Source organism: Lagenorhynchus albirostris, chromosome 19 (genome assembly GCF_949774975.1).
Source record: "Lagenorhynchus albirostris chromosome 19, mLagAlb1.1, whole genome shotgun sequence".
NCBI classification, from domain to species: domain Eukaryota; kingdom Metazoa; phylum Chordata; class Mammalia; order Artiodactyla; family Delphinidae; genus Lagenorhynchus; species Lagenorhynchus albirostris.
In genome coordinates, this window is record NC_083113.1 from 5,136,771 (window position 1) to 5,153,310 (window position 16,540).

The 16,540-nt window shown below is 63.3% G+C and overlaps 3 protein-coding genes across 22 annotated transcripts in view; 1 reads left to right on the plus strand and 2 right to left on the minus strand.

Annotated features, from left to right (window-relative positions):
- Window positions 1–1,412: 1,412 nt before the first annotated feature.
- On the plus strand, window positions 1,413–12,027 carry LENG8 (leukocyte receptor cluster member 8). Of its 8 annotated transcripts, none has more exons than XM_060131134.1 (16): window positions 1,413–1,546; window positions 3,199–3,291; window positions 3,907–4,081; window positions 4,380–4,481; window positions 5,216–5,326; window positions 6,117–6,387; window positions 6,627–6,768; window positions 6,993–7,181; window positions 7,533–7,811; window positions 7,892–8,032; window positions 8,167–8,452; window positions 9,027–9,128; window positions 9,208–9,276; window positions 9,356–9,485; window positions 9,566–9,773; window positions 11,605–12,027. In XM_060131134.1, the coding sequence occupies exons 2-16, from the start codon at window positions 3,254–3,256 to the stop codon at window positions 11,765–11,767; spliced, it is 2,406 nt and encodes an 801-aa protein (XP_059987117.1). In that variant the 5' UTR covers window positions 1,413–1,546; window positions 3,199–3,253; the 3' UTR covers window positions 11,768–12,027. The 8 variants fall into 8 exon arrangements, with proteins under 8 accessions (XP_059987117.1, XP_059987119.1, XP_059987112.1 ...); XM_060131136.1 differs by having other exon boundaries at window positions 6,135–6,387; window positions 11,605–12,021; XM_060131129.1 differs by having other exon boundaries at window positions 9,566–11,745.
- LENG9 (leukocyte receptor cluster member 9) lies at window positions 3,519–15,445 on the minus strand. Of its 3 annotated transcripts, none has more exons than XM_060131214.1 (4): window positions 10,706–15,445; window positions 7,402–10,469; window positions 6,975–7,257; window positions 3,519–4,275 (listed from the first exon to the last, which is right to left on the minus strand). In XM_060131214.1, exon 1 carries the CDS (start codon window positions 14,644–14,646, stop codon window positions 12,934–12,936), a length of 1,713 nt encoding a protein of 570 aa, XP_059987197.1. In that variant the 5' UTR covers window positions 14,647–15,445; the 3' UTR covers window positions 3,519–4,275; window positions 6,975–7,257; window positions 7,402–10,469; window positions 10,706–12,933. The 3 variants fall into 3 exon arrangements, with proteins under 3 accessions (XP_059987197.1, XP_059987196.1, XP_059987198.1); XM_060131213.1 differs by having other exon boundaries at window positions 6,240–7,257; XM_060131215.1 differs by lacking the exons at window positions 6,975–7,257; window positions 7,402–10,469.
- A 265-nt stretch (window positions 15,446–15,710) lies between these two features.
- CDC42EP5 (CDC42 effector protein 5) overlaps window positions 15,711–16,540 on the minus strand; it is a 145,081-nt gene continuing 144,251 nt past the window's right edge. For all 11 annotated transcript variants that reach the window (XM_060131329.1, XM_060131337.1, XM_060131335.1 and 8 more), the window contains one exon: window positions 15,711–16,242. In XM_060131329.1, coding sequence (XP_059987312.1) covers window positions 15,781–16,242 — 462 coding nt within the window. In that variant the 3' untranslated portion in view covers window positions 15,711–15,780. The remainder of the gene's footprint in view (window positions 16,243–16,540) is intronic.

The window sequence follows — 16,540 nt, forward strand, 5'->3', positions numbered from 1 at the left end:
AAATTGCCACAGCCTATGAGTTTCTGACCACAGGGCAGGGCACCTCCCTAAGGCCCCACCTGAAAGTGCTCTAAAAAATGAAGTCTACTTTTTAAAAACGCTCAAGCCAGAAGAAGGCAGAAAAAGAGGAAAAGGGGAACAAAGAAAGATGGGACAAACGGAAACCAAATAGCAAGACGATAGATTTAAATGTAACCTTACCAGCGATCACATTACAATAGTTATAAACACCTCTTTTAAAAGGCAGAGATTGTATGCTTGGGTAAAAAACAAAGATCAAACTATACGTTATGTAAAATAAACACACCTTAAATATAAAAGCTAAAAGTAAAGGGATGCTAAACGCAATGGGGTACCCTGGATTGGGCTCTGGCACGTGAAGGAGAAAGGCATATAAAGGAGAAAGTGGTGAAATTCAAATAAGGTCTGCAGTTAACAGTAGTATGCCAGTGTTGGTGTCTTAGTTTTAACAAACATACTACAGCATTGGGGGAAACTGGGTGTAAGGTAGGAAGGACTTTGAATTATCTTTGCAACATTTTTGTAAACCTAAAATTAAAACAAAAAGTTTAATTAAAAAACAAGTAAAAGGATGGAAAAAAAGATCAACTGTGCTAACAGTAACAAAATGACACGCAGTTATCAACAGAAAAGTTTTTAATAACAAAATGGGAAGGAAATCGCTGCATCTTAAATACCACCTGCTATAACTACAGTGACCGGCGCGTGAACTGGACTGGATAATTTTCTCAATCAGCCCTGGGTGGAAACAGCTGGCATACTCAAAAGATTAGTTGCAAGGAGTTCAAAGAAGGGCCTTTTTAGCTTGGGATGGTCCCAATTCCTCAGCCGGACATCGATGGCCTTTCAGGATCTGCTACCTGCCCACCTCCACAGATCTATCTCTTGACGCCAGGACCCCGCACACTTCTGTTCTGCCACAGCCACCTGACCCCCGCCGTCTCCCACGGTACGCTCGTTTCCCGCCTCAGTGTGTTAGCACACGCCATTCCCTCTGCCAGGTACGCCATTCCAGTTTTAGTTACTAGGGAAGCTCCCCTTTCCGGCTGGAGGCTGTTCTCATGTTCTCTTGCCTTCTTTGGGTCCATCATTCTCTTCTCTCGTCTTCCACATCACTACACGATGGGTAGTCTTAGAACTCTCATCACACCAATTTGTGTCTAGGAATAGTAATGGCTACCACCAACTAAACCAAAACAAGGATGCGTGGAAGGGCGCGGAACCTGCGAACTATGCCGCGCATGTCCCCTCGCGGCCACCGTCCCCACCCCGGCTTCCGGCTTACATTAAGAACGCCCACCGCGTGGTTGCGTAGGCGGAAGGGGGGCTCAAACACGCTCGTGGCGTCTATTGGCTGCCTGGGGACGAGGGAGGCGGGGCGAGGCCTTCGCGTGACGTCAAGACGCCACGATCCGGGCGTCGAAGCCCAAGGAAGACAAGAGCCAGCCGGGTGGGGAGCAGTCCTGCGGCCGTGTTGCTATCATTTGGAGGCGCCGCTGACAAGTCCCAGGGGCATACGGACGAGGTGGGTGTACCGAGCGGCGGCGGGCGGGCGGGCGGAGGCGGCGTTTCCTTTTGGCCTTACGCCCCGCGGGCCCTGAGGCCTCGGCGGCGGTTGGATCAACAGACGCCGCGCGCGAGCGACGACAGGGTGTGGAGGAGCCCGGGCCACTGGGCCTGCGCGCGAGTGGTGGGGAGTGCGGCTGCGCACCCTGGCGCCTGCGCCGTCGGCCTCTGCACCCGCGCGCTCGGAATTCTTGGGCCCAGAGCACCCCTTTTCTTCAACCCCAATTGACCCGGCAGTTCCTTCGGGAGGACCACGTTGACCCTGGCGACGGGCGGCCCTTGCGCTGTCTTCTTCCCCCCACCCGGGGACGTGGTGCGCACGCGCGGCTTGGCCGGGGCGGTGGCTCCGGGGCCAGTGGCGAGGATCCAGGCGAGCTCTTCCTCCACCCTAGCCCTCTTGTGCCTTCCCCGGGCCTGCGGGACGGCCAGGTGCCCCCTTGCCTCCGGTTCTCGCCCCAGCCCAGAAACCTCCTCCCTCCAGGCTCCCCCAGACCTTACCCCCACTTTTCTTCCTGTCCCGGGGCTCCACCCACTATCCCCACTCGTGATTCCCCCCACCTCCCTGCCCCCAACCCTTCCGCCCAATTCCGTTCGGTCTCTTCTTTATGGCTTGTCTTCTCTAGGCTTTTTTCCAGTTGCAGACTCCTTACATCTCCACTTCTTGTAGGATTTTCGGGTTCTCCAGCGGGACTCGCCTTTGAGCACCCCCATACTTCTCAGTTCCTCCCTCAAGTCTAGGCCCCCCAATTCTTGCCCCCAGGACATTCCTTCATGTTCTTGCTGTCCTGTTCTCTCCATCCCACTCCAAGTCCCTAAAGATGTTTTGGACCTCTTTGGGCGTCCCCAAAGCTTTCTCACCAGACCCCCAACCAAGGGGCTCGCCTCTTCTCTTTTCCCAGGTCTACTCCTGCTTCTAGGAACCTCCCATGTACGTTTTTCTCTATCCTTAGGGGGCCTTCCTGAAATTAGTCTTTTAAGAGCTTTTTAAGGACTCATTTCTTCACTCCCGGGGTTCCTCTCTGGCACCCTCAACTTCTTCCTGCTCCAGGAGTAACTTCCAGAAATCGGCTTTTTCTCCCAGACTTCTCCATTCTCCAGTGTTCTCTTTTCTCAAGGCTTCCTCAAATGCTTCCCTCTTTACAGACTTTCTCTCAGGGGTCTTTCCAGGTCTTCCAGCCTGGAGGTTCACTTAGCCCTTGTTTATTAGAGCTTCTTCTCAGAAGCCATCTTTCTCCTTGCTCCTTGCCTGAGGTCCCCCACCCTGCCCTCTGACCCTGTCCCTGTTTCGGGGTTTCCCTCGAACCCTTCCCTTTCTTCATATGGGTTTCTGATCCTTCTCTTTCTCTTTGGGAAACTCATTTGGACTTCCCTGTTTTCCAGTCCTTTGTTTTCCACCTAGAGCACTGCAGAGGGGCCAGGGTCTTTCCCTCAGGCTGTAGCCCTTTAATTCCACACCCAGAATTCTCTTCAGATTGTTCACCCCTTGGCTCCTTCTTTCTCAGACTCCCTTTTCTGTCTGGCTTCTCGTGAGCCCATTTGCTTCTCTTCCCTATTTGTTGACATGTTTCTTGCTCCCTCTGGAGTCTCCCTAATTCGTTCTTTTTCTTGCAGACAGTGAAAAAGCAGTCTGGCTCCCGAGGTCCGCCCCGTACACCCCAGGGTCCAGATGGCGGCCAACGTGGGTGATCAGCGTAGCACGGATTGGTTAGTGAGGCTAGAGGGACGGGTCGGAGGGGAGGGCAAGAGGAAGCAAGACCCAGTGTTGTCTTCCGGATGGGCCGTCACACAGCATGGGGGGACATGACACCACAGCCCCTGGGGTAGGGATGGGGCCGAGGCACTCCTTTGAGCGTTCCCCTTTCACAGTGCGGTGCTTGTTTCACAGAAGTGTGATGATTCACTCCGTGGACTGTGATTAAGAGGCAGCCTCCAACACTTAATACTCATTTATTTTTTTAATTCCTCGTTTTTTCCAAAACAGTGTGATGACTTTCTGACTGAGGTGCTATCAGACAGAATTTGTGGTTTCGTAAAGCATTTAGATCTGTCAGGCATCAGGTCTTGTTTTAAGTCTTGTGGTTACTGGTAATTCTCTGGTTTGAGTTTTAACGTCTGTATGTAGCAGGCATCTGCAAAAGTACCTTAGGTAGGTAATCGCATCTGTCGCTCGCTGAAGACTGTGACGCAGAAACTGGCTGTCAGTGTGTCACAGATTAGGAAATTGAGGCTCTGGGATTCAAGCCCTGGGGTTTGCCTGCTTCCGTCCTGCCCACCGTCTGCAGTGGGAGAATGGGCTGACTTGATGTCCCCTTTCTGCAGGTCCTCTCAGTACAGCATGGTGGCCGGGGCAGGCAGAGAGAGTGGCATGGAGACCCCCATGCACGAGAACCCCGAGTGGGAGAAGGCCCGCCAGGCCCTGGCCAGCATCAGCAAAGCGGGAGCTGCCGGCAGCTCTGCCAAGGCCAGCAGCAGCGGGCCCGTGGCCAGTGCACAGGTGAGCAGCGTCCCGTGCGCGGGCGTGGGGCACACGCACACACTTGGTGTCCTCTCGCATCACCAGGGCAGGGTGCTCTGAGGACATCCTGGTAGCCCTTGAGTAGTGAGTAGGGCACCATGTGGTCGTTGTCCCTGGGAATCGAGCCTGAGGAGGGGGCGGTGCTCGTGTCCGGTGGTAGAGGTGGTGGCTCTCTGTGGAGAGATGTGTTCCTAGTTCTGTCCCTTGGCAGTTAACCACCAGTAAACAGACCTGCCCTGGTGGGGCCCTGATGGCACGTGGTTCTCTCCCCCCACAGTATGTGTCACAGGCAGAAGCCTCGGCTCTGCAGCAGCAGCAGTACTACCAGTGGTACCAGCAGTACAACTATGCCTATCCGTACAGCTACTATTACCCTGTGGTGAGTGCCCACCCAGCCCGGCAGGGGCAGGCGGTGGAGGGGCGGAGGTGGGATCAGTCAGGCAGGGTCCGGGGGCAGTGGGTGGATTGACCACAGCAGTGACAGCTGCTGGAAAACCCTCCCTGAGCTCATGGTCCACAAGGTAAATGCCCAGGTCCTTCGGTGGCCACCTACGCTGCCCTCCCTGTGCCCACGCTGCCACAGAGACTCCTCCCCCTCAGCACACACTGAGTCCACTCCCGCCTCAGCCCTTTCCTTGCGTGCCGACACTCGCTGTGCCCTCGCCTAGCAGAGGGCTGCCCGAGAGCGCCTTCGGAGTGCGCTTCCTGGGACAGGCTTTCCTTAGAGTGGCATTCCCACTGCTCACCCTGCCACTCGGCTTCTCTGTTTGGCTTTTTTTTTGTTTACTGCTGGCTGTGTTGGGTGTCTACTGTGGCATGTATTTTGAGTGCAAAGTTCATTCTGTCTTTACTTTTCATTGTATTATAGTGTTTAGATGGGTTGGTAGTCAGTAAATAGTTGTTGAAGAGTGGAATGTGGGACACATGGAGGTGGTCATTTTATTTGGTAATTTTTCAGCATGAGGGAGTTGGGCGCTTCTATGTGGTGGAGAGAGGGAGGGTGAGAGGTCAGTAAAGGATTGCAAACTGAGCAGCTGGGAGAGAGGGGCGGGTCTAGGCCTCTAGGGAAGGAATCGGCCCACCACTAATCCTTCCCTCCTGTGCCCTCGCCAGAGCATGTACCAGAGCTATGGCTCCCCCTCCCAGTACGGGATGGCCGGCTCCTACGGCTCAGCTGCACCGCAGCAGCCGTCCGCAGCGCAGCACCAAGGGACTCTGAACCAGGTAACGCCCTACCCCGCCCTGGCTCAGTCCACGCACGGGGTGTGGCGGGCCAGCAGCGGGGACACCTGCGTTATTTAAGCTGCTCCTGCCCAGCAGTTCCTGATCTGAGGACGAGGAAGGCTAAGCTTAGTTTTTGAAACCAGGGTGGGTGTAGGGCTTGAGTACGGCCAGGGGGCTGAGGTGTTGGGGTGACGGTGGGAGCACTTTGTGGCGTGGCAGCCTTCTCCTGTGCTTTCCTCTCAGCACATGCCCACATGCATAGTCTCTCCCTCTCACGCACGCACACACGCTCTAGCCTTGCACTTCACGTGCAGCTGGGAGGCGTGGTGGAGCTCGTGCCGGGGAGGTGGGCAGACCTGGGTGTGAATCCCAGCGCCCCGGTGGCCAAACTACAAGTCACGCGCTCTCTGCGCCTCAGGCGGTGCCATCAGGCGGTGGCGGGGGGAGGGAAGGATCGCGGCTTTATCACCGGCTCCCGCAAACGTGTGCCACACGTGTCTTGACGGGCACGTGACGTGCTCGGACAGTGACCGCCGGGGCGGGGGTGCCGTTGGGGGCGGACGCCGGTGTTTTAAATGCCAGCCGCCATCGCCGCTCAGCAGTAGGAGCCGTGGGAGAGTAGGCGGTGCCTGAGCTGCTGGGCCGTGGGAGGTCGCGGAAGCCCCCGCCTCGAGAGGCGCTCTGCGGGTGCGGGTGGCGAGGCGGGGGAGCGTCCGGCCGCGGAGTTGAGAGCTGAGGTGGCCGAGGACCCCGCGCAAGGGCCAGCCCGGGGTGCCCGCTCCTGCCTCAGCGGCCGCTCTGCCCACAGCCCCCGGTCCCGGGTATGGACGAAGGCCTGTCCTACCAGGCGCCCCCTCAGCAGCTGCCAGCGGCCCAGCCCCCTCAGCCCTCCAACCCCCCGCGTGGGGCTCACCCTTTGAGCAGCGGTCCGCAGCCAGGGACGGCCCCTGCCACGCAGCACAGCCAGGCAGGATCTGCCTCGGGCCAGGCCTATGGGCAGCATGGCTACAGCGAGCCCGCCAAGCCCAAGAAGGGCCAGCAGCTGTGGAACCGCATGAAGCGTGAGTGGCCTTGGGCCGTGGAGGGGAGGGGGCCTCACAGGACTCCTGGCGCGAGGCACGTGGGGTGCTTGGACCTTGCTTCGCTCTTGGGACCTCCCGGGGCGGTGCGTGGGGCCGCTCGGAATGGGCGCCCTTCTCTGGAGCTCAGGGCTCCTGCCCCGGGGGTGGGGGTGGGGGCGGGGGCGGGGCCGCCCACGTGGGCGGGGGAGGCCTCACCTCAGCTTTCGCTGCCCTCACAGCGGCCCCTGGGACTGGTGGGCTCAAGTTCAACATTCAGAAACGGCCTTTCGCTGTCACAAGCCAGAGCTTTGGCTCCACCACGGAGGGCCAGCACGGCAGCTTCGGTCCCCAGCCCAACCCCGAGAAGGCCCAGAACCACAGGTGACGGCCGCCCCCTTGCCCGGCCCCAGCCCCTGGGCACCGTGCTCAGCATCTGTGTGCGGCCCACTGGCACGGCCTGCTCCTTAGAAAGCAGAGAGCCCCCCTGCCCTGCCCCACGGGCTCGCCCTGGGTGCCTGCCCGGGAGGGGCGGTGATGACGGTCCCACCTGGGTCGTGGGGTACCACTCCCCAACCGAGTGTCTGCACCTGTCCTCCCTCCGCCAGGGGGAACCTGTCCGGTAAGCCCGACGACTGGCCGCAGGACATGAAGGAGTACGTGGAGCGCTGCTTCACTGCCTGTGAGTCGGAGGAGGACAAGGACCGGACGGAGAAGCTGCTCAAGGAGGTGCTGCAGGCGAGGCTCCAGGATGGCTCGGCCTACACCATCGACTGGAGCCGGGAGCCCCTGCCAGGGTGCGTGGGGCCGGGGGGCGCTCGGGAGGTGTCTGGTGCTGCAGTTGGAGACCTGCCATCCTAGGTGTCCGGGGCCCTGAAGGAGCGAGAGAATGGGGTCCTGGGGGCGGGAGGCTGCCGGGGTGGGAGTCCCGGGGGTGAGAGTGTGGAGGCGGGAGATGTGCTACTCAGCGGCTGCCAGCAGCCTCTAGACACACAAAACCTTGGGATTGTCTCCCACCTGAGCGTCGTGTTAGTCGAGTTGCCTGGGTAAGTGCCCTTCCTTCTGAGCTCGTGTGTCCAGGGGCGGGTGGCAGGCGTTGGGGATGTCGGGGCGCCGGGTGGTGATGCCCTCCCCTGCTATATCCCCAGGCTGACTCGGGAGCCTGTGGCTGAGAGCCCCAAGAAGAAGCGGTGGGAGGCCCCTAGCAGCCTCCACCCTCCCCGGGGGGCAGGCTCAGCGACCAGGGGCGGGGGTGCCCAGTCCCAGCGAGGGACGCCCGGGGCTGGGGGTGCTGGCCGAGCCCGGGGCAGCAGCTTCGCCAAGTTCGGCAACCGCAATGTCTTCATGAAGGACCACAGCTCCTCCTCCAGCACCGACTCGCGCTCCCGCTCCTCCTCCCGCTCCCCGACCCGCCATTTCCGCCGCAGGTGCGAGGCCGCTGGGTGGCGGGGCCAGGGGCGGGGGGGAGGAGACGTTTCAGGCCTCACCTTTGTGCTCCTCTGCACAGTGACTCGCACTCGGATTCCGACAGCTCCTACTCAGGGAATGAGTGTCACCCTGTGGGTCGCAGGAACCCACCCCCCAAGGGCCGGGGAGGCCGGGGGGCCCACATGGACCGGGGCCGAGGCAGGGCGCAGCGTGGGAAGAGGTGAGGCTTTGGGGGGCCGGGGAGGAGGGGCCGCTGGGAGGGGAAGGGCTGTGTCTGGGCAGCGGTGGAGAGGCAGGGGGTGGCGCCACGCCCGCCCCTTCAGGGCCCCTCCTCCTCCCTCCCCCCCTCCCCAGGCACGACCTAGCCCCCACCAAGCGCAGCCGCAAGAAGATGGCGGCCCTGGAGTGTGAGGATCCCGAGCGCGAGCTGAAGAAGCAGAAGCGGGCGGCGCGCTTCCAGCACGGACATTCCCGCCGCCTGCGCCTGGAGCCCCTGGTGCTGCAGATGAGCAGCCTGGAGAGCGGCGGGGCCGACCCCGACTGGCACGAGCTGCAGATCGTGGGCACCTGCCCTGACGTCACCAAGCACTACTTGCGTCTCACCTGCGCCCCCGACCCGTCCACCGTGCGCCCCGTGGCGGTAAGCGCCCCCTGGCAGCGAGGGCAGGTCCTCCCTGTGAGGCCAGCGCTGGCACCAGGCCTCCGGGGCCAACGCTGCGAGGATGGCAGAGGCAACATGGGAGGAGGTGGCGGGGCGGGCAGGGGTCTGCCTCGGGGAAGACCCGGACCTGCCTGTGCACAGGGGGCCTGAGGCACCGAGAGGTGAACTGGACCCAGAGCTTGTGCTTTCGGAGTCGAGTCCAGAGCCTGTGGCCTTGTCGGAAGGCTGGGCTGGCCTCTGAGCCTTCGCCTCGTGCTTAGGAGACCAGGAGAAGGAAGCCGATGTCCCCGGCCAGTGCCTGTGAGACACTGGGACATCCATGTCCCGAGGCCCGAGCTGGGAGCGGGGCTGACGTGTCCTCCCGGGGCGCGTGCGCGGCCTGTGCTGACGCGGGAGACCGTGTGCACGCTTTTACTCTTGGGTTCTATTCCCTTTAATATCGGGATCAAGCCACTGGGTGGGTTTAATGTTGCTGCCTCCGCTTACGACCCCGAGTTTGTGGAACTGTGGCAGGTTTTAGCACATCCTGAGCCACAATTCACCTCCTTCCCAGGTTTTGAAGAAGTCGCTGTGCATGGTCAAGTCCCACTGGAAGGAGAAGCAGGACTACGCCTTCGCCTGCGAGCAGATGAAGTCCATCCGGCAGGACCTGACGGTGAGGCGGGGGCCGGGGAGGGGGCCACACTGCTGGTCCCGCCCTGCTCCGGTGTGACATCTGTTCTCCCGCTGCCCAGGTGCAAGGTGTGCGCACCGAGTTCACGGTGGAGGTGTACGAGACCCACGCCCGCATCGCCTTGGAGAAGGTGAGGGGCTGACAGGATTCCCTCGGCTCCCCCCACCCCCGTCCCGGCCTCACTCTGCTCCTCCCTCCATGTCCTCTAGGGTGACCACGAAGAGTTCAACCAGTGCCAGACGCAGCTCAAGTCACTGTATGCTGAGAACCTGCCAGGCAACGTGGGCGAGTTCACTGCCTACCGGATCCTCTACTACATCTTCACCAAGAACTCAGGAGGTGAGGCGCAGCCCCGCAGAGCGGGGCGGCCGCGGGCCCCCAGGTCCTGGCCCTGCTCACCTCCTCGTCTCCGGCCGCAGACATCACCACGGAGCTGGCGTACCTGACGAGGGAGCTGAAGGCGGACCCTTGTGTGGCCCACGCCTTGGCGCTCAGGGCAGCCTGGGCCCTGGGCAACTACCACCGCTTCTTTCGGCTCTACTCGCACGCGCCCTGTATGTCTGGCTACCTCGTGGACAAGTTTGCAGACCGGGAGCGCAAGGCCGCCCTCAAGGCAATGATCAAAACGTATGTGAAGCTGAGCTCTGCCCCTGGCCCTCTGCTCTGCGGCCTCACCGCCGCCCTCCTCCCGCCGTCCGCACCTCTGACTCCCCTGGTCTCCCTCCCTCGGGTCCTGGTCTTCTCTCCCCTTCTCTCCTCTCCACACTCGGCCCTCCCCTCTGGTCCCTCCACCGTCCAGCGCACGCACTGCGGGCCCTCCTCCGTGGTCCTGTCTCTCACTGCTCCGGGCTCCCCTGCCCCTTTGCCTCTCTTTACCTTCTGCTCGCATCACCCTGGACCCCACTTGGTCTTCTCCTTGCTCCGGGCTCCCCTTCCTCCAAGGCCTCTGCCCACCTTCTTCAGCGCTCCTGTGGCTGAGCTCCTGCTCTGTGGGGACGCCCAGCGAAGGCGGCGTAGCCGCGGTCTCAGGGACAAGGCCCCGCTCCCGCTCGAGCTGTTTTGAGAGCCCAGGCATGCTCAGGGACCAGGTGTGAGGCAGGGCAAGCTAGGCCAAGACCCCAAAGAGCGCGGCCTGTGCTCACGTGCTCAGTCAGGCGGGAGACGCCCCCCGGCGACGGCAGGACACCTCTTGCGTTGTCACAACCGGGGTCCTCCTGGCCTCTGCTGGTGGAGGCCAGAGGTGCTGCTCAGTGCCCTGCAGTGCACAGGGCACCCCCAGCTGGGTCACTTGGCCGCGGTCAGTCTCGCTGAGGCTGGGAAGCCCTGGTCAGAGGACGTGGGGCCTTGAGTGCCACGTCAGTGTGTTGGGAGCCGTGGGGGTGGTTTGCAGCTGGGGAGGGACACTTACCCTGCAGGTTAGGAGACTCCTAGGATCCAGTTTGGGTCAAGCCGATATGAGGCCAAGGTGCGGGCTGGGGCAGGGGCTGTGGGGCAGACACACAGGAGGCAGGGCCGCGGGACCCGCTCTCTAAGCCAGGAGGGGTGAGGAGGCCGTGTACCTGAAGGACCCTGGGCTCCCCGGTGTGTTCTCCGCGGCCGCACAGGCTCTTCCTCCTGCAGTTTTCGGGCTTCTGCGCCGCCCCCGGGCTGTAGCCGGGCAGGCCACTGTCTCCTCCTCAGCACTTCCTGTTTCTGCCTCAGCCTGTGTGTGTGCTTGGCCAGTGGGAGGGCTCTGGCCTGTCGTTGGCCTCACGGTCTTGTGTCCCCCTGCTCCGGAGGGTGGTGCGGCTTCTCTCTGGCTCGCTGGGCCGGGGCCAGCCCCGTGTTGGGGGGCAGCAGGCTGTCCTGTGCCCCGCCCCCATGGACTTCCAGGGCTGTGAGGAAGTGGGGGCTTCAGGCAGGACTGGTTTGAGCGTTTTCTGCCACTTACTTACGTCCTAGGTGACAGTGGCCAAGTGGCTCTGCCGCTGCGCTGTCCTCGGTGCGTCTGTGAAGGGTAGGGTGACAGCTGCTGGGAGGGAGCTCAGCGGGCTCACGGGGCGGTACTTAGAAGAGCACAGGCCAAGCCTCCCCTTAGCACTCCCACCCAGCTCAGGGCAAGCGGGAGGGGCGGGGCTCCCTGCACCTGGCCCCTGCCCCGGCCCCGTGGGCCCTCTCCTGAGGGGCTGCTCAGGCCCCAGCCAGCAGAGGAGCCAGCTGGGCCCTTCCCTCCTGTCCCCTCTCCTCCCGTCCCCCGCACAGGTAAGTGAGGGGGAGGGGGGGCACAGCGAGGGGTTGGGGCCCCCCCCACCCCGGGCCCCCCCGAGCCCCTGAGGGGGGAGGCCGGGGCTGGGGAGGGGCCAGCAGGTGACATGCTGAGGAAACCTTCGGGTGCCCGAAGGGGGGCACCCACTCCTTGCTCGTGGGGCCCTCCCATGCCCGCCGCCCGCCTCATCGCGTTCTCCTCTTGTCTCCGTAGCTTCCGCCCTGCGCTGCCAGTCTCCTACCTGCAGGCCGAGCTGGCCTTCGAGGGTGAGGCCGCCTGCCGGGCCTTCCTGGAGCCCCTGGGCCTGGCCTACACGGGCCCGGACAACTCCAGCGTCGACTGCCGCCTCAGCCTGGCGCAGCTGCCGGCCTTCTGAGCACCAGCGCCGCCGGGGGTGGGGGGCAGGGCTGCAGCCCCCCAGCGCCGCCTCGGCGGGTTTTGTTTTTGAGCCGTGGACTTGGGTTGTAAATTAATTTGCGGGGAGTGGGCTCCAGGAAGAGCCACCAGCCCGGCCCCCATTGCCCACCGGGGAGTCTGTACAGAGATTTTTCTACATTTTTATTTTTGCCTCTGAGGGATGGGATTGGGGGAGGGGGGACAGCGGAGGGTTGGGGGCATAGTGTGTGGGGTCGTCTGTGTCCACCTTGCACCTCCACTAATGCTGTCTCAGTGTTTTTTCTCTCTCTCTCTCGAGCTTGTACTCCGGTAGCGACCCGGCACCCTGGCCCATCCCATGCCAGGGGGGCCAGTGGAAGAAGACAGGCCGCTCCGCCCGTGCCCGCCTGCGGCAGGGGCACCAGCACACCAGCCCGCTGCCCGCCGCCTCATCTGCCTCACCACAGACTCTTGTTGCCCAGCCCTCCGGGGCCTCAGTGTTTGGGGCGAGGGGAGCCGCGTAGACTGTGCCCTGCCCGCAGCCCCCGACCCCAGAAACGCCAACGCCTCGCCACCGCCAGATCCACACTGCCAGCCTGCACTGAGGACTCCGGAGGCCATCGCGGGACCTCGACGGCCGGGCTGCCTCGTCTGCAGTTGTATTAAGTTGTCTCCGTGTCCCTTCCCCTCTCCACCCCAATGTTTCTTCTGGTTTTTCCCCCTTTTCCCTCCCGCCGCCTCCTGCTCCCGCTCTCCCTTGGTTCAGCACAGGTAAAACGGTTACCCTCCCTCCCCGCCTCATGGATCACCAGCTCACGTCATGTTTCCTTCTCTTTTCTTTTTGTGTGTGTTTATTTAAGTTATTTTTTCTTCCTCCCCTTTTCTTTTCCGTCCTCCCTCCCTCTTCTGCCATGTAACTGGAGGATGTGCAATGAGTTTGCAAACAGCTGGACTGTCAGGCTGCTTTTTTTCCAGATGTTCCTCCTTTGCCTCCCCTCCCCCTCCTCTCCCCCTCCCCTTTCCTTCCTTCATTCTTTCCTTGGAGCACTGAGCACCATTTGGAAGCTTGAGAGAAACCAAAATTAAAGAGAGAGAGAGAGAACACGCGCGCACGCTTTGTCTTTCTGCCCCGGGCTAGATTGCCTCTGGGTGTCTGGGTCCTGGCCTTTATTTCTTTTGGCATTGAGATACCAGGGGGATCTCCGCCACGGCCTGGTAGGTGCCCCCTGACCTCCCCACGCGGCACAGCCAGAGTTTCCCCAGAGGCTGGCTCCCCAGCTCCTGCCTTGGGCTGAACCCAGGCTTGGGGAGGCCGACTTGGGAACCCTGGGGCACCTTGGCCAGGGTGAGGTGGGGGTGTAGCCCCCTGCAGGGCTGCAGCACTCTCAGCCCCTCGGCCTCCAGCCTCTGGCTGAGCACTTGGGCCATGTTCTCCAAAGGAGGGTCGGGGGGAGCACAGAGCACACGAGAGCCCAGGAACACCAGGCGCCTGAACCTGAGCCTCTGAGGGATCTGAAGCCCGGGGTCCGAGAGCACGCCTCTGAGTGCGTCGACCGCAGCCGCCACCTCGCCGGGGCCCGCCAGCCTCAGCAGGGCCACTGTCAGGTGCAGGGCCTGAGCAGGCACTGTGAACGCCGCGCAAGCTGGTGCATTTCGTACCAGTTCTTCTTGGACCTTAGCCACCCCGGCCTGCAGCTCAGCCTCTGTCACCATGAGGGCCACGAAGTGCGTGGGGCGGGGCCGGCGAGGGCCCACGGCCCCGGCTGCTCCACCGTCCACGGGCCAGACCCCGGGACCCCACTCCACTTCCGTCTCAGAGAGGCCTTCCGAGGGCCTTCCCGGGGCTACCACAGCCGGCAGCTTCCCACCCGGGGGCTCCAGGTCCCTGGCAGCGGCGGCGGCTGGCTTCAGCGCCCTTCTTGGCTGCATCCACGGGGAACCTTGGCCTCCAGGGCCGCCCAACTCCCGCTCCTGGATCCTCGATAACGTCCCTGCCAACGCCAGGCGCCCAGCTTCGGGGCCTCCGCCATCCGGGGCCAAGGCGGCCCGGAGTCCCGTCCAAGCTGGCTGTACGCGCCCTCCCGCACCGGTGCCAAGACGGGTCGCAGCTACACCGTCCTGTGCGCCCCCGGCCCCGGCCGTGTCCCCACCGCTGAGCGCACCTCCGGCCCCGTACGCGTCCTCGCCGTCACTCTCGTCCCCGGTCCCGGTCCCATGCACGTCCCCGCCCCTGTCTCCGCCGTCGTGCGCGCCCCCGGTCCCGTGCGCGTCCACGCCGTTGCTCTCACCTCCGGCTCCGTGCACGTGCTCGCCGTCGCTCGCATGCCCGGTCTGGTGCGCGTCCTCGCCGTCGCCCTCCTCTCCGACACCGTGCGCATCCCCGCCGTCGAGCGCGTCCAGGATGGTGGACCCGCGGCCCGCAGCCAAGCCCGAGCCGAAGACGAGGTCCGTACGCGAGGCGCGGTCCCACACCAGACGGCCGCGGAAGCGGAAGTAGCGCACCCGGTGCTGCGGCACGGCCAGAACGCCCGGCCCGAGCGCCGCCAGAGGCTCGTCCCAGCAGAAGGAAAGGAAGGGCTTCTCGCGCACACCCAGGAAGCGGTCGACGTAGCCCACGGAAAAGTCGGCCGGGTCGAGGCGCGGGTCCCAGCGGATGCGCTGGATGACAGCCGCAGCCGTGCGCAGCGGCGGCTTCTTGGCTTTGGCCTCTGCTTCGGGCTCGCCTCTAGGCTGCGGCGGCGCCGGCGCCCCGGGGTGGGGCTGGCGGCAGCGGGCACCGAAGCGGCAGCGGCCCTCCAGGAAGAAGCGGCAGGCCGGCGGCGGCGCGGGTTCCGCGCTGGGGGCCCCCACGGGCGGCTCCGGCCCTTCGGCCGCCGCCATGGGAGTGGGGTGCGGCTGGCGCGCTCGCCCCGCTCAGGCCGTTCCCGCACCTGGGTCAGTCCTGCCGGCACGGGCGCCAGGCACCGCTGTGACGTCGCGGGCGAGGCTCAGGCCCCGCCCCGACCTGTAAAGCACCTCGCGCGTGAGACGGCCCTCCGCGGTGCCCTGGAGGCGCCTGACCCTTGCAGCCAAGCGGTTTTTATCTGTGGCCCCGGCCCCAACCCAATAATTTACATATGCGGCCCCGCCCCCACAACCCAAATACCTTACAGGTGCGGCCCCGCCTCTTCTGGCCCCTTAGTGAGCTTGGCTCCGCTACCTAATGATTTACAAGTGCGGCCCCGCCACTCTTGCTCCTTAGAGAAGCTGGCCCCGTCCCTAGTCCAGTGCTTTAACGATGCGGCCCCGCGCTCTCTTGGCCCCTGACGAGCTGGGCTCGCACACCCCGCACGCCTAATGATTTGCATGTGCTATCACGCCCCTCCGGGCATTCGTTGGGCCTCGCCCTCCGCGGGACAACCGGACGCCTGTAGGCTCAGAACGAACTTCGTAGCCCGGATTTGGGACGCAACTGTCGCCCTCAGGATGACACAACTTTGGGGCGTCCCTTTTCTACGGGGACCACGCCTCTTCCCGGCCACTTTTCCTGTGCGGCCGCTCCCGGGGTAAAGGACAGCTCGCCTGGGCTGGGTCCACTGGAGACGCGGAGCTCACGGGGTCACAGCCGTCGGCCGGCCCGAGGGAGCGAGTCAGGCCGGGCCCGGGACCGCGTCCGGCAGGCGGCGGCGGCGGCGGCGGCGACGCGCGGCCAACACTGCTGAAAAAACCAGGCTGTGGGAGCGGCCACTTCGGAACCCCGCCCCTGGGAGGGGCACCTTCCAGCCACGCCCCTGGCTCTCTTAAAGGGGCCGCATCCCATTACACCAGGTTAATCCTGAGACCTCCACCCACCTGGCTGGGACCGGAACCCCACGTGACATACCTAGCTCTTAAAGGCGCCAGGACCTCATCACCCCTCCCCGTCCCCCCTTCCCACGTGCAAAGTAAACAGACAAAACCCGGGGCACAGACCTTGTCGGTTTATGTATAAAGAAGTGGGGAGCTGGACGGTAAGGGCGCAGGGAATGGGGGTGCCTACAGGCCGATGACGTCGTCCAGCTCGAGGTCCGCGTTGGGGAGGCAACGGGCCCTAGGGTGCTGCGCCCCGGGGCCGGGGTCCACGTCGGGCTTGGCGGCAGCGGCGCCCGGGCGTTCCGCGTCCATGACGCCCAGCACTGCGTCCAGCATGGAGGGGCCCAAATCCAGGTGGAAGGACAGCAGCGGGTCGGCGGGCGCTGGCGCGCGGAGGGCGGGCGGCGGGGGCTGCGGCACGGCGGGCGGCGGCGCGGAGCGCGGGGCCCCCGCGGGCGGCGGCCGGGGCTCAGGGGGTGGCCCGCCGCCGTGGCGGCTCAGGAACGAAGTGTCTCCGAAGGCGTCGCCGCCGCGCCCCACGTGCAGAGTGTGCCGGAAGTCGCCGAGCGGCGCGGAGATGGACAGAGCGCCGCGCTCCGGCCGTTTCTTGGGCTGCGCGGGGCCCAGCTGCTTCAGGACCGGCATCTGCGGGATAGGGACGGGTTAGCACGGCCTACCCCGGGAGGACGCTACCGAGGCCTTCCGTGTTCCCAGCCCTGGGCGTAGCACGCCGTTCAGAGGATGCTCTCCATAAGTACAGGATGATGGTGGTGGGATCACTCCCATTTTACAAGTGGGGAAACTGAGGCTCCCAGAGGTCCGAGGTTACAGCTGCTTGATTCAAATCTCAGACTCAAATTTAGGTCTGCCCATATGTTAATTCCACTAAGAACTAACGTTTGAGCTTTTATAGGTCAGAGAACAAGCAACATGCTTCACCAAG

Coding starts and splice junctions, on each gene's coding strand:
- LENG8 (XM_060131129.1), top strand. CDS start 3,254: ATGGCGGCCAACGTGGGTGATCAGCGTAGCACGGATTG. Junction 5,327..6,116: donor ACCAAGGGACTCTGAACCAG/GTAACGCCCTAC, acceptor CTCCTGCCTCAG/CGGCCGCTCTGCCCACAGCC. Junction 6,769..6,992: donor GAGAAGGCCCAGAACCACAG/GTGACGGCCGCC, acceptor TCCCTCCGCCAG/GGGGAACCTGTCCGGTAAGC.
- LENG9 (XM_060131215.1), bottom strand. CDS start 14,646: ATGGCGGCGGCCGAAGGGCCGGAGCCGCCCGTGGGGGCCCCCAGCGCG.